This window comes from Anas acuta, chromosome 2 (assembly GCF_963932015.1).
Source record: "Anas acuta chromosome 2, bAnaAcu1.1, whole genome shotgun sequence".
NCBI classification, from domain to species: Eukaryota; Metazoa; Chordata; class Aves; order Anseriformes; family Anatidae; genus Anas; species Anas acuta.
Genome location: NC_088980.1, coordinates 109895285 through 109907770, shown reverse-complemented (window position 1 = coordinate 109907770; position 12486 = coordinate 109895285). Strand labels below are relative to the sequence as shown.

Genomic DNA, 12486 nt, shown 5'->3' with positions numbered 1-12486 from the left:
GCCTCAATCACCCTAACTGAGGACAGGCGGCGTTTCACAGCAGTGCCTTTCATTAACAAATTCAATGACCTCCCCCCGGAGCTGCAAGGAAAAGGCGAACACGTACCTGCGTAATTCCGACCTGTGGCAAGTGGTGTTGGGAGGGGTAAGAAAACACCTTATTAGCTAAGTAAGGTCTCGGGTACCAGTCACAGTTAATTTAGGTAACTCCTTCCTGCTGTACTGCTAAATGAAGCAGCCGACAGTGGAATTACCAGTTCAGACAGACTTTTGAGCAGGGTGCTGCATGGCTTACAGCTACTTCCAGAAAGCCTCTTACTCCGTCCTGGCGTTTCCCAGCACAGAGTAACTCAAGCAGTTTTTCTGCAGACTCCTCTAAAAAGCAACAGTCCATACCCAGGACACTTTTTTTTTTTTTAACAGAGGACATCTTTTATTTAAGATAGCACCATAGTGTACACAGACACTTTACAGATTCCTGGCCTTCACAGCTTACAGTCTAGGAAGATGCAAGAATAGTACAGGTGTTACCAACTGCTCCGCTCGAGGATTTATATGAAAACTGCCACAGCAAGGAATGTCACTGTTCAGGTTCCTCTTTCTCAGCGCTGCTTTATTACATGGTCACACACAGGATAAGCAGGACACACTCTTCAAAGCAAAGCTCCTCTCCACACACACATCCCCCCACCTCCCTTCCTCTTGAATTGCAACCTGGTGGTTGAGAAATACGTGAACAGCAGCAAACCACCTCCATCCCCCAGCGCACAAAACACTACTTTCATTCAATTTCTAACTCTCAAAGTGCAGGATTATCATTCGAGACAGCACTTGCTACCCATTCATGGTCACACATGCTGAGCTTTCTTCTGCTTGGTGCCCAGCGCTTCAAGATCCCTCCAAGTTAATGAGTTAGCACTATTTCTGCTTTATGAACGTCTTTCCTTCTGCACACCAGGCTGTTTCTGCACTGATACGAAAAGCTGCCCCAGCAATCTCCCTAGCACCTCCCATTAGGTGGCTTTCCACCTCTGACACTCAGTCAGTGCACATGACATAAAACCAACTTCAGAAATATGTTGTAGCCATTACCAGTAAGTAAAAGAGATGGGAGCTTCTCTAGGGAAGGATAGGTGTACAAGACCAAGACATGCAATTCCAAAAAATTTTCCCAAAAAGGTAAACTCAGACTATAACAGTGCCAGAACCGGGGTGGGAAGCGGCATGCTTGAAAAATGGTTGTGTACAGCAGGGCTGAACATGCAGCTGCTGATCCCAGCAGAGCCCACGGACAAGACTCACGTGGTCAGAGCAGGAGAGCAAAAGCTGTGTGCAAACCCAATGAGCAGAAAGCAGAAAGTCCAGCTCTCCACAGAAGCTCAGAGGAAATTAAGAGCTACTTCCCCTGCTAAACACTGCAGCCTGCCTGGTCGCAGCATGACCACCGACTGCGAGGGCCCTTTGTACACACGGGCAAAGTGAGCAATCGCAGGAAGGGCAACAAGCCCAGAGCTGCAGGAGTGCCACCTACCCCAAAGAAACAGCAGCACTCTTCTGGCAGTCGCGAGAGGCAGCTGGCTGCCAGAACTGACCTCTGAAGAAGTTAGGCTCCTCCTTACCCTAAACTTCCCCTCTCCCATTTAGCTTAGAGACCAGCAGAGGGCTGAGCACCAGAAGACAAGGTGTTGAGCGGTGGCAAGAGGAGCAGCGGAGAGACTGGAAAGCCAAGTGCATGCTGTCTAGCTCCTGAGTCGCATGAAATGTGGAGAGAAACCAGCAGGGAACGAAAACAGAAAGGAGATGCTGCAACACAAGCAGGTAAGGATGTTTCTGGAAGAAGGAAACAAAGTGCAAAGTAATCAATAAAAACAGAAGCACAGTTAGCACTGACCCTAAGGCAGAGCAGACAAGTTTGGCCCCGGGCACGATGCAGGTGCTCGCAGTGACCTTTCTGGGAGGGCAGCCAGTGCTGAAGGTGATGTGCACAAATCAGTCAGGTTAAGACAGCACTAAGCAATTACTTCAAACCTGATGTAAGAAGCAGCTTTAGACAATTCTTCCTCTGAACCAAAGCCATACACGAACCCCTCAAAAAAAAAAAAAAAAAAACAACAACTTTTCCACTCCCTCACAGTTTAGTTTTCACCATCTCCAAGCAGCACCTACTGAAATGCTGCAGTACAGGTCTCCACATGCATAAACACTTACTCATCCTTGCATATGCAGAGCTTCGCAACAGCTGCGCTCCCCTTGCTAGCCCAACGTCACAAGGTGCTACAACAGCTTCTGCATTCTTTGCACAGGAAGTGGCGTTGCTCACCGGGGAAGCATGACCATGACTTGCACCACAACTATCCAGCAGATCTTCCAGAAAGGAGCTGCTATCAGCAGACTTTCAAGTCTAAGTTTCTGTTCCGAAACGAGAAAGGCTTAAGGTCCGTATAAAAATAGCAATGTAAATATCAGCTACTCATTTCATTACTTTTTACTAATAGCTAGATATATACCTTAAGTTTATTAGGATCATGTAATTTAGCTTGACTATACTGACAGCCAAATTAATATTCACTTTCAAGCTAAACAGAATGCAAACACTGAGATTCCCTTAAGCTACAGACATTTTAAATGACCAGATCAAAACAATGACCACATTTTACTCTTTTTTTTTTTTTTTTTTAAAGAAGTCAGTCATGCTCTTTAACAGCTTCCTAAACACACGGTTTGCCACTTGAACAAGTAAACATCCTTGCAACATTTATTTCAGTTTGTGCACACAAAAAAATAATTTAAAATGCCCCAACAGAGGGCTGTCTAAGAAACACATACTACACCTGACCGAGTAAGAAAGCTTTGTGAACTTCTGACAAAGGCTGGTACCCATTTCCAGTATCTATTTCTGTATATTTTAAGAGAGGCAATTTCAATAGTTACTGCGGTATTTTTCGAGATAACGAGAAGCAGTTAAAAGAATTCTAAAAACATTTGTACCAATGTGGCAAAGTGTTGAAAAGATCAGTTACGCTAGTAGTCAGTAGTTTGTAGAAAGCACTCAAAAAGGAGAGTCCGCTTGTTTTTCTTGTGCTCTTTGTTTTCTCCTTTTAGGCCGTGAAAAACACGTGTTTATGAAACATCACCCTTCGGATTTCAAACTTCCTGCTTATTTTGACTCTTCTGGTTATTGCATCAGTCTCTTCCTCAGTTAAGACATTCTGTGAAGAGCAAGGAGCAGTGGAACAGCACAGCCTCTTCATTCAAGTAGCCTACGAGTGCCCTTCTTACAGCTAAATAAGAGAAGTATTTTCCAGCACCTTCCAGGAATTACCACTCATCTTCTGGTAGTGAGGGGAGGAACTAGGGGAAGTTAATAAATAGGAACATAAATTATAACCTCCCCCCAAAAGAAAAAAAAAACAACCATCTGTTTAGGCTATTAACATCAAACATCAACAGAAACTTTGTCTTCGTTGGGATATAAACATCTAAGAGGTAAAGCATCCGTCACGTTCAGACAGTACATTTAAACAACAGAAGAGTTAGCATCACACAAGTGTTAGCTTTTGGGAATGATTCTCTAGATAGGTATCTTGCTCTAGAGTATCACGTCCTGTCTCATGTAGTTCCCTTTAAATGGTTGTAAGATGCTGCCAGGTTACAAACCAAACAAAATTCAGTGCTCTAGTATCCACAGGCCCTTCACAGAACAAATGCTCACGTGGAGAACCCTCAACAAACACGAGTTCTTTTCAAGTTTCAGTATGAAAAACCGAGATGGTGTAAAATATAACATACTCTCAATCTTTGTTACACAAGGCACATTTAGGCAGTTTTAAATGTGCTAAACATTTTGTTTCCAGTGTTTAAAAGAAATCGTTTACATGAAAAGAGCATCTGCAGGTGGTCAGTTCAGCCTTCGGTAGGCCACAGGAGCTGCTGTGGAGATGAAAGATGAGGTTACTTTTCTGCTGATCCTATGTTCTTACAAATGTATAAAAACTATGCAGATCAGCCTTGGAAGGGAGATCTATAAAGCAGTCGGCAGAATAATATATCTTTTTTGTCAGTTACGTGGTACTTTTGGCTTTTATTTTTCTGCTGATGCCGCTGCCATGGCTGGTTTCACGCCCTCGCGCGTTGACTTCAGCTCCTCCAGTTCTGTGTTTAGTTTGCTGATCACCCACTCCAGGGCGTCTCGACCCTGCCAAGAAAATACTGAAATTTAGGATCAGAACAAACACAACGTCGCTGCTAACGCTTCTATAGTTCTTCCTCTGTCAGACACGAGATTTGTTTCAAAATTAGTTCTGTACCCTGCGTGGTTCCATACGGGATTGTATTGATTATTTCTCATCTAACTGAAATTTCACTGCAAAGGCATCTGTGCAATCCATAAACAAGAAGTAAATGCAATATTGCTGTGAGCTCGCAGCCGTGCATCTCTGCAAAAAGCCTCACTCTGTATTTAAGGTCCCTTGTGGATGAGGATTGCCATTTTTACTGTTTGCTGCTCCCACCACCTAGAAATACCAGCAAATTTATGGAAGAGTCTACACACTGTTTGCAGATTCATTAATCAAGATATATAGGGACACTTTTTGAGAAGTTCCAGGACAAAGAAAGACAGTCTTCCAAGCTCTCTTTGACGTAGCAGCTGATTGATTTGATCTCTAGCTAGAGTTCAAAGAGATGGCCTTGCACTCACTTCTGTATTCATGCAGTGACTTTTCAGCATATAAAACAGACTGTTTGGAGAGATAACAGCTGCACCCTGTATATCAAGGGACGGTCTTTCTTCACCCAGTTCTCAGAAAGGGTCGGGAGTGCCTCAAAGCCAGGCACTGGCAGCCTACGTTTTAGTAAGAGTGGTGGAATCCAGCAAAGCAAGCAGGTCAGAAGTCTTCTGCCTTAAGAAGACACCGCAGCACCTGCGCTCCATTGACCACAAGAGGTAGAACCGGTGGAAAGCATGAACTGGCAGACAGGGGTTCTGGAAGTAAAAGGTTTATCTCAAGACTCATTAAGTTCAGAGAAGGGCCAGCATTGGTTCCCTTCAGGTTTTTCATTCTACAGGGACTCACAGAAAAAACACGAAGTCTTTAAACAGAGAAAAGTCACCCACTTAAGGGTGAAAAGCCAGCCACACAACAGAGCATTCAGCCTTTGGCCAGAGCTCAAGCAAGGGGGATTTGTCTGTACCCTGACCTACCTCAAGAGCTAATAGCTTCAAGTTCTCTTATTATATGATATGCCTTCAAAAAAAATGAACAAAATTGAAAAAGGAATTGTTTCTACTGTCCCGTTTAAGCATGGGCTACTGGAAAAATTCCTTAGAAGAGCACAAGCATGGTTTAATTTCTGAGTTCCTCTACTTGCATCATGCTTCAGCGGGTGATTACTTCCACCACATCTACGTCCTGTGTGAGACCAGGGAACGCCAGCAAAGCATGTGTAAAAGCACCCTGACGAGAGCAGGCTACTGCACAGCAACGCGGTGTAACTGGCCATGAATTAGCTGAGTAGAGTGCTCGATCAGGAACAAAGTGGGGGGAGAGGGAGGGAATCATCTTTCAGCGAGCGTGCACTGGGTATTTACAAGTCAGGTTAAAATGTCCTCTCCTGGGTGACACACAGGAACGGAGAACTGAGTAAGACAGCAGTGCCTTCTACGTTTTATTTATGTAATCACACAGAGGGAGCTGGTCAGGAAGTCAAACACCTCTGATGCAGAGAAATGCTTAGTAGAAAAATAGAGATTCTTTCAGGCCCTGACTACCAGGTCACAGCGTTTTAGTTAATATAATCTACTTGTTGAGGAGACAAAACAGCAGGAGTAACATTCAACTCGAGTGCTAAAACATTTCCTGCAGCTTTAACAGCTACGGAGGTCTGCACATGTTTCCTTAGACCTGCATACGCTGTTTGCTATAATTTGCAGCTAAGAATAAACTCGTGGTGCTGGCAAGGAAGGTCTCAGGAGTATTCTGCATGGGAAATTACGTTACAAAATTTAACAAGGTGTAAAACCTCCGAGTATTGCAGAGCTACCCGTTTTGAGAAAAAATCTGACAGAGGATTGGTCTATAAAGTTTTACGGTGCACAACGATTTCTGTAGTAACTGATTAAGCAAGCACATTCATAACCAGGCATGCAGGGTACATTAGTCTTCGTTGCACGTGTTAGCAGCGTGATGGGTTCAGTGGACCACACACCACATATGAAGGTTTGTTGGTATAGCTGAAGTGGTTGATAAATGCTGAGCCTGCGTAGTTGACGTTTTCTAGAGAAACAGCCATCAAAGCTTAGTGGAATGAGAACATAGAAGCAAACACTCGTTACATACACTGACCTCGAAGTAAGCAGTGTACAAAGACCCTGCACTCTTAACAGACAGAAGCAGCACGATGGGCTATTTTTTAAAATTTAGTCTTGTCAGTGGAAGTGTGAGCTAATACAGGAATGACAGAGACAGGCTACACTGGCTAGCAGAAGGAAAACCATCCACAGAGGCATCAGAGGCAACTGCACTCAGTTCTCTCAGCCTTGAAGTCAGACTTTGTCACAGTTGATAGCTTAAGGGACACACCATTACCAAAAAGAATACATGTATAACTACAGATTGAGTGAAAAACAGCAAGAGAGTTCAAACTTTGTACAGATTTCCACAGAGGCTGACAGAAGGGCAACAATACTCCTCAGGCATAAGAAAAGCAAAATACAATTGCACCATGCGAAAGATTGCCCTTCTTAGGCAACCTGTTTTAAGAAACCAATTTTATATCCTAGGAGTTTGATTCTGCTTCATTTTTATCATGCCAATTTCATTAAACAATGTGCTAATAATTCCTTTGGGCACCTGTGTTACACACTGGAATCACCAAACTAGGACCAGAGCAAACACGTGATAGAGGGGCTCGTTCCCCTGCCCAGGTGTTTGCAGTCATCATTCCACTTCCATACCACACGCAATAACGTGGCACAAGACAGAGCTGCAGCAGGTTGATGGTTCAGTGACACGAGCACAGGCTAACTGATCCCGTCCAGGTGTGACCGACTCCCTGCAGCTGCAGCGTAATGAACGTTTGCCATTCCTGTATGTAACGCGTACCAAACATACGTGCAGGTTAATTAATGGCATCCACGTCACAACAATCCATGCACACGTCTGCCAGAAAGCTGAAATGCTGCGCCAAGAAGAAGAAGGCTGGCATTACCACTAGTTAGTGCAAACTGCAGGTGTGGAGAACTGCTAGCTTAGAGCGCTTTCAGAATTTTGAATTATCCACTCAATAGCATCCCACCCCTGGAGTAACACAGAAAACATCGACAACATAGGGCAAAAGATTTTTCCATTGTAAGTGCAATAACAAAGCATAATCTGCCACCTCCACCTCAGAGAAAAACCTCAATACTTATTTCTTCAGAAACAATGCATATTTCAGCAGCTGTCATGAAGTTTAAGAAGGGTGCTAAGAACCCAGAAGGGTAGCACAGCATGCCAGAAGAGCTAGTAATAGCAGAATAGGTTACTGGGTAGCAAAGAAAAGGGCTTCAAGTACAAATTCCTGCCAAGTTCACTATCAGTAAAGAAACTCTTCGGGGAAACAGACAGAACGAGATGATATTTTTCCTCTGTAAGAATATTGTGAGACAGTGTGTTATTTGAAAGAGGCAGAATAGAGGAACAGCTTTAAAAAAAAAAATGAGCTTTCACACAGCAGCACATGAATGGTACCAAGAAATATTCCCACACTTTCTCTGAGTTCAGTGGAGCCATGCAAATGTGACAGATGCCACAAGAGGAAATCAGCTGGCACTTCTAGGCGTGCCCAGTTGTTGTGGCCACTCCAGCAAGTTAGTGCTTTGCTATCTCTGAGTCAGGCTGAGGTTTTGTTGTGAGCCAGAGTCCAGACTACTGTTGTAAAATCAAAATAAATGCCCAGCACAGACTTTTAAATGGAAGCTGGATCAAAAGTGAATTGGAATTTATCTGAAACACATTCCATTTATGATCTTTTAATCAACACAGAGAGCACTCACCTAGGTAATGTTACTCTTCAGTGTCTAAAAACTACCCATTGCTCCTTCTTCATCCCCCCATTTTAAGCTGCCTTCCTCTCATTTTTGGAGAAGCACAAAGACTGGAGGCAAAGGAGACTTTCTCCTTCTCTAATATATTGGTCAATACCTCCTACTAAGTCAGGTTACTCTGTCTCCGTCAAGCAACATCTCTCACAGGGACAAAGGGGCTGTCTCTCTGGCCTAGAAGTTACCTGGGCCAAATTCCCAGTGTGCAGAACCTCCCCAGCAATGCAGAGCACAAGCTCACATTTCAGCTGCACTCATCCTGCTGCTAGGCAGTGATGTCAATGCTTCTCCATCAACTCCACTTCTTCCCCACCTCCCCCAAAGAAGTGTAGGACAAAGTGTCCAGGAACAAGCACTCTGGAAACTCTGTCTGTGCTGGAGTTCATCTCTATGGCTGCAGGCCAAAAAGAAAAAGCGAGCACAAGACAGAGGAGTGGGTGTAGTGTTACCTACAAAGGCCAGCATAGTTTCCTCTCTTCAGAGAATATGCCTCTGCTGACATGACACTACTTTCAGCCAAAGGCAAGGAGACAGCTCAATAATGGATAGGAGCTATGCAAAGAGGCACAGAAAATATGCTGGCATTACCTGCTAAATCCAGATTACAAAGGCTGAAAAGGAAGTAACCTACTAACACTAACTCCTGTAAATACATGGCTGGTGCTTAAAAAGGTACTTTGAAAAAAGAAAAAAAAAAAAAGCACTAATAATATGTTTCTGGTGTGCGTTGCTGTAGCATACACATGGAGGTTGGTTTGTTCCGATGTGCAATTCCAGCTGAAAACCAGATACTTAGTAGTGAAACCTTTTCATACATTGGTAAATTATATTCTACTTCCTGAGGTCCTACAAAAAGTCAATTGGAATTCTGTGCACAAAGTTTAGAGAAACTGAATATAGTACTCAGCACACACGCTTGACAATTCGGATTTCAACAATAAGAAAGGTGTTTGTGGGGGGAGAGAGGGAGAAAACAAAATAAAGGATACACACCTTTCTGGCATTAGAAGATATTGTGTTTGCCATTAAGCTTTCCAAATAACTGCTCAAGCTAATGCCTTTAACGGTAATAATTGCTTCTTGCGTTAGCACAGTTCTGTAAGAGAATAAAGAGGAGTTAATACTTAAACTGAATTTGACTAACTTACTGTCTCCTGTACATAAAAAAGCACCATAAAAAAGCACACAATATCCTTACTTACTTTTCAGGGTTCTCAGGATGAGGCGTGTAAACCAGTCTCTCATCAACAGACACCAAGTTTGTGAGAGTAATCTTAAAGAGAAAGAAAGACCTGAAATTCTGACTTCCAACTTTTTTGCATTATCGACAGCACCACTCAATAGCAGAGCAGTCATTTTAATGTCAGAGACAAAACAGCATACACAGAATATGAAACCCAGAACACAGTCAATAAAAATACCTATACAGGGTGATGCATCTTGTCCTATCCTAGATCTAATTATAACCATCTAAGTCCCTATTCACAGTAAGCTGCACAAGCAGTTTTCTGTTTGTTTTCTGTTAATGTTGAGCCATATCAGATTTAGGTAATGCCATTCAGAGAGGCTCTTTAAGACCAAGACCACTGCAACACTATTCTGAGGGTAAAGAAAATTAATATTCAGGAAAGAAAATGCCTCTTGTACAGAGACCAGACTCTCCTACAGATAACTCTACATCACATCTGGTAAGTACGAGTTCCCTTCAAAAATTAGGGAAATGCTTCGTTTACACTTGTGGAAAAAAGGCATTTCAAAGTAAAATATTTGTTGTTAATAGACTTTAATGTGTTTAACATTACCCTGCTGTCACGTGCATTCTGAGAAATAATTTTATTAAAAACACAATCGTATAAGCTTGATCCCAAAGTATTTGTGAAGAAGAAGAAGAAAAAAGAGCCAACTAAGACACGTCCCTCCTTCTAATGAAAGATGTAAACACATTTCCAGATGTTAAGAGACGAAACATCTAATCTCCAGAACTACTAATCAGAAACTTCTTAAGCTATCACTCACATTAGTTGAGCAAAGCTCCATCTTTTTTTCTACTGGATCTACCACAGAATGTTCTTCAATGTAAGTCAGAGTTCTGCTTGTTCCTAAAATCTGAAAGTGAAGAAAGACAACGATAAAGAATAAAGTTTAGTACTAAAACCAAACAAACAACAAAAAAGAAAGCATAAATCCCAAATGAATACACCTCTCAAATACCCAGACACTGTGATCAGTGGTAAGATTACATGGCGGTAATTTGCATCAGTCATACAGAATGACACAGACCAGTCTAGAAAGCATGTACAGACGTAAAAAACACTGTGGGCATATTAAAGCCTACAATGTATTATAGCTACAAACTGTGCTGATTACAGCTTGCATGATACTTGTGGATGACGCTTCCTATCAATCAAGCTTTTACTTTGAATTCAGCCCCAGTTCACCTGATGACATAAATGCATCACACCCCCTAATAAAGCATTAAGCCTGTAAAATCATACCGCTTTCACAATGCTCGGCAATCCCCACTCTGTGCTGAGCAGGCGGTGACTGTGCAACCTCCCCTGGTTGTCAAGGCTCCTGTCGAGGACATCTACTCCTACCACACATGGATTCATCGGGTTGGGGTACTTTCTCATCGCAGCTTTGATCACCGTGTCCCAGGGGTGCCTGGAAAAAGAAGAAAATACACCATTTGTAACTATTTTGCATTTAATTGTGAGTATTCAAGCAACTAGCCTGCTCGAGCTTTCACAACATGACACATGCTGTACAATTTCCTAGCTGCCACATCAAATATTCCTTCAGGATTCAGTGATGCTTGGAAAGACCATGAGAAAGCATTGGTACACAAACAGGAAAACAACATATATCCCTATCTTCAGAGCGAAGAAAAGAATTATTAACCCATGACTAACAGAAATAAGGGCAAGGGGCAGCAGGCAAGCTGCTACGTGTGCCATTCCAATTAGCGATACAAAAAAAAAAGGGTGACTGACCACAGAGGCTGTTGAATCTCCACCTATTCAGAACTCAGCTGGAAAAGAAACCTGGCCCAATATTTGAGTTATCCCTGCTAGGAGAGGGAAGCTGGGCTAGATGTCGCCACAAGCCCACTCCAGCCTGAATGCTTCTGTAATGTTACCCACACCAAACAAACGACAACTACTTTTTTACCTTCTGTTTCCTCCTAGAGTAAAAACAAAAAAAAACAAAGTGAAGTTTACTTCATTTTTTTAAAGTAATCAGGAAGTTCAAAATAGAGAAATGGATTTTCAGAAACCACCTCAAACCTGCTGCCTTAAGCCTGCGCCTTTCCTGCTGGTTTTGGCAGCCTGGTAGCACGAGGTACAGCTACGGATACCCTTCTCAGTACAGAACCGTTCTGGTGAAAGATGTTTTGAAAAGTTTGGTTTGTGAAAAGCGTTCTGAGGTTATTAAGCTCTGATAATCTCCAGCTATGTAGACAGAGCAGCCCCACCACCGGAGGACAGCCCGTCCACAGGCTGAGGGACTTCATGTACCCTTGTACCAAGGCTAGGGCCCCAGCAGGGGCCGGATACACCAAGGACTTGATCCAACACAGGGATTTTGTTCCTGAAGACCTGTTTCTGTACGCGGGGTACCTGGCAGACCTGCAGCCTTGGAAGGCACCCCCACAAACCCGCTGTGGGTGCCCAGCCAGGGGGTTACGGGTGCCAGCAGCCACTCTCGTGGCCCTACAGGGATTTCATTTTTCGGCTCGCTACTTTTTGGTCTTAAAGGCGGTGCAGAAGGGCGAGAAGCAGCAGGATGGGGCAAAACCCAGCTTATATTTTGTGGCAGGGGGCAGGAGGAGGCTGCTCGCCCTCACATCCCACAGCCCGGAGGGGGGGGGGGAGGGCTGCAGGACCCCCCCCCGCTGCCTGCAGCGCCCACACGAGCACAGCAGCAGCAGATAGCGGAGCTGATAAGGTCAGGGAGCCCACAGCAGCCCCAGGGGGGGGGTTTGGGGCCGCGATGCGACACGGCTCGGCACCTCACAGCCCTGCCCTACCCGCACAGCACCACTGCGCGATGCGGGGGGGGCAGCGTTAAACTGCCAAACCCAAACCCAAACGCCAAACACCGGCTGCACCCTGCCCCAGCAGCCCTGCCGAGCCCCCTGCCGAGCCCCCTGCCCGCTGTTAGCGCCCGGCCCCCCGCCCAGCCACAGCCAGCCCCGGCGCCGCCAACACCCGCCCGCCCGCGCGGCTTTGGGCGCTCACCCGAAGACGTGCTCCGAGCTCCAGATTTTCATGGCCGGGGCGAATTCGGGTGCGGGCGGGCGCAGGGCAGCGCGCGCCGGCACCCAGCAGCCGGCGAGGGGGCGGGGCGGGGAGGGTGACGTCACCCCCCGCGTGAACCACGGCGGGGGGAGGGGGGAGGGG

The 12486-nt window shown here is 44.7% G+C and overlaps 1 protein-coding gene across 2 annotated transcripts; it reads right to left on the bottom strand.

Moving 5' to 3' along the window:
- Positions 1-2728: 2728 nt before the first annotated feature.
- PRELID3A (PRELI domain containing 3A) lies at positions 2729-12481 on the bottom strand. 2 transcript variants are annotated; one of them, XM_068671675.1, is made up of 7 exons: positions 12325-12481; positions 10579-10747; positions 10100-10189; positions 9286-9356; positions 9077-9179; positions 7210-7298; positions 2729-4195 (listed from the first exon to the last, which is right to left on the bottom strand). In XM_068671675.1, exons 1-6 carry the CDS (start codon positions 12354-12356, stop codon positions 7245-7247), a joined length of 519 nt encoding a protein of 172 aa, XP_068527776.1. In that variant the 5' UTR covers positions 12357-12481; the 3' UTR covers positions 2729-4195; positions 7210-7244. The 2 variants fall into 2 exon arrangements, with proteins under 2 accessions (XP_068527776.1, XP_068527775.1); XM_068671674.1 differs by lacking the exon at positions 7210-7298.
- Positions 12482-12486: the final 5 nt, after the last annotated feature.

What these genes read in the sequence shown, in the direction of transcription:
- PRELID3A (XM_068671674.1), bottom strand. Translation starts at nt 12,356, where the DNA reads ATGAAAATCTGGAGCTCGGAGCACGTCTTCGG. An exon ending in TGCCGAGCATTGTGAAAGCG is followed by an intron (nt 10,190 to 10,578) that starts GTATGATTTTAC and finishes CTTCACTTTCAG; the next exon opens with ATTTTAGGAACAAGCAGAAC. An exon ending in TATCTTCTAATGCCAGAAAG is followed by an intron (nt 4,196 to 9,076) that starts GTGTGTATCCTT and finishes TTTTCTTGGCAG; the next exon opens with GGTCGAGACGCCCTGGAGTG.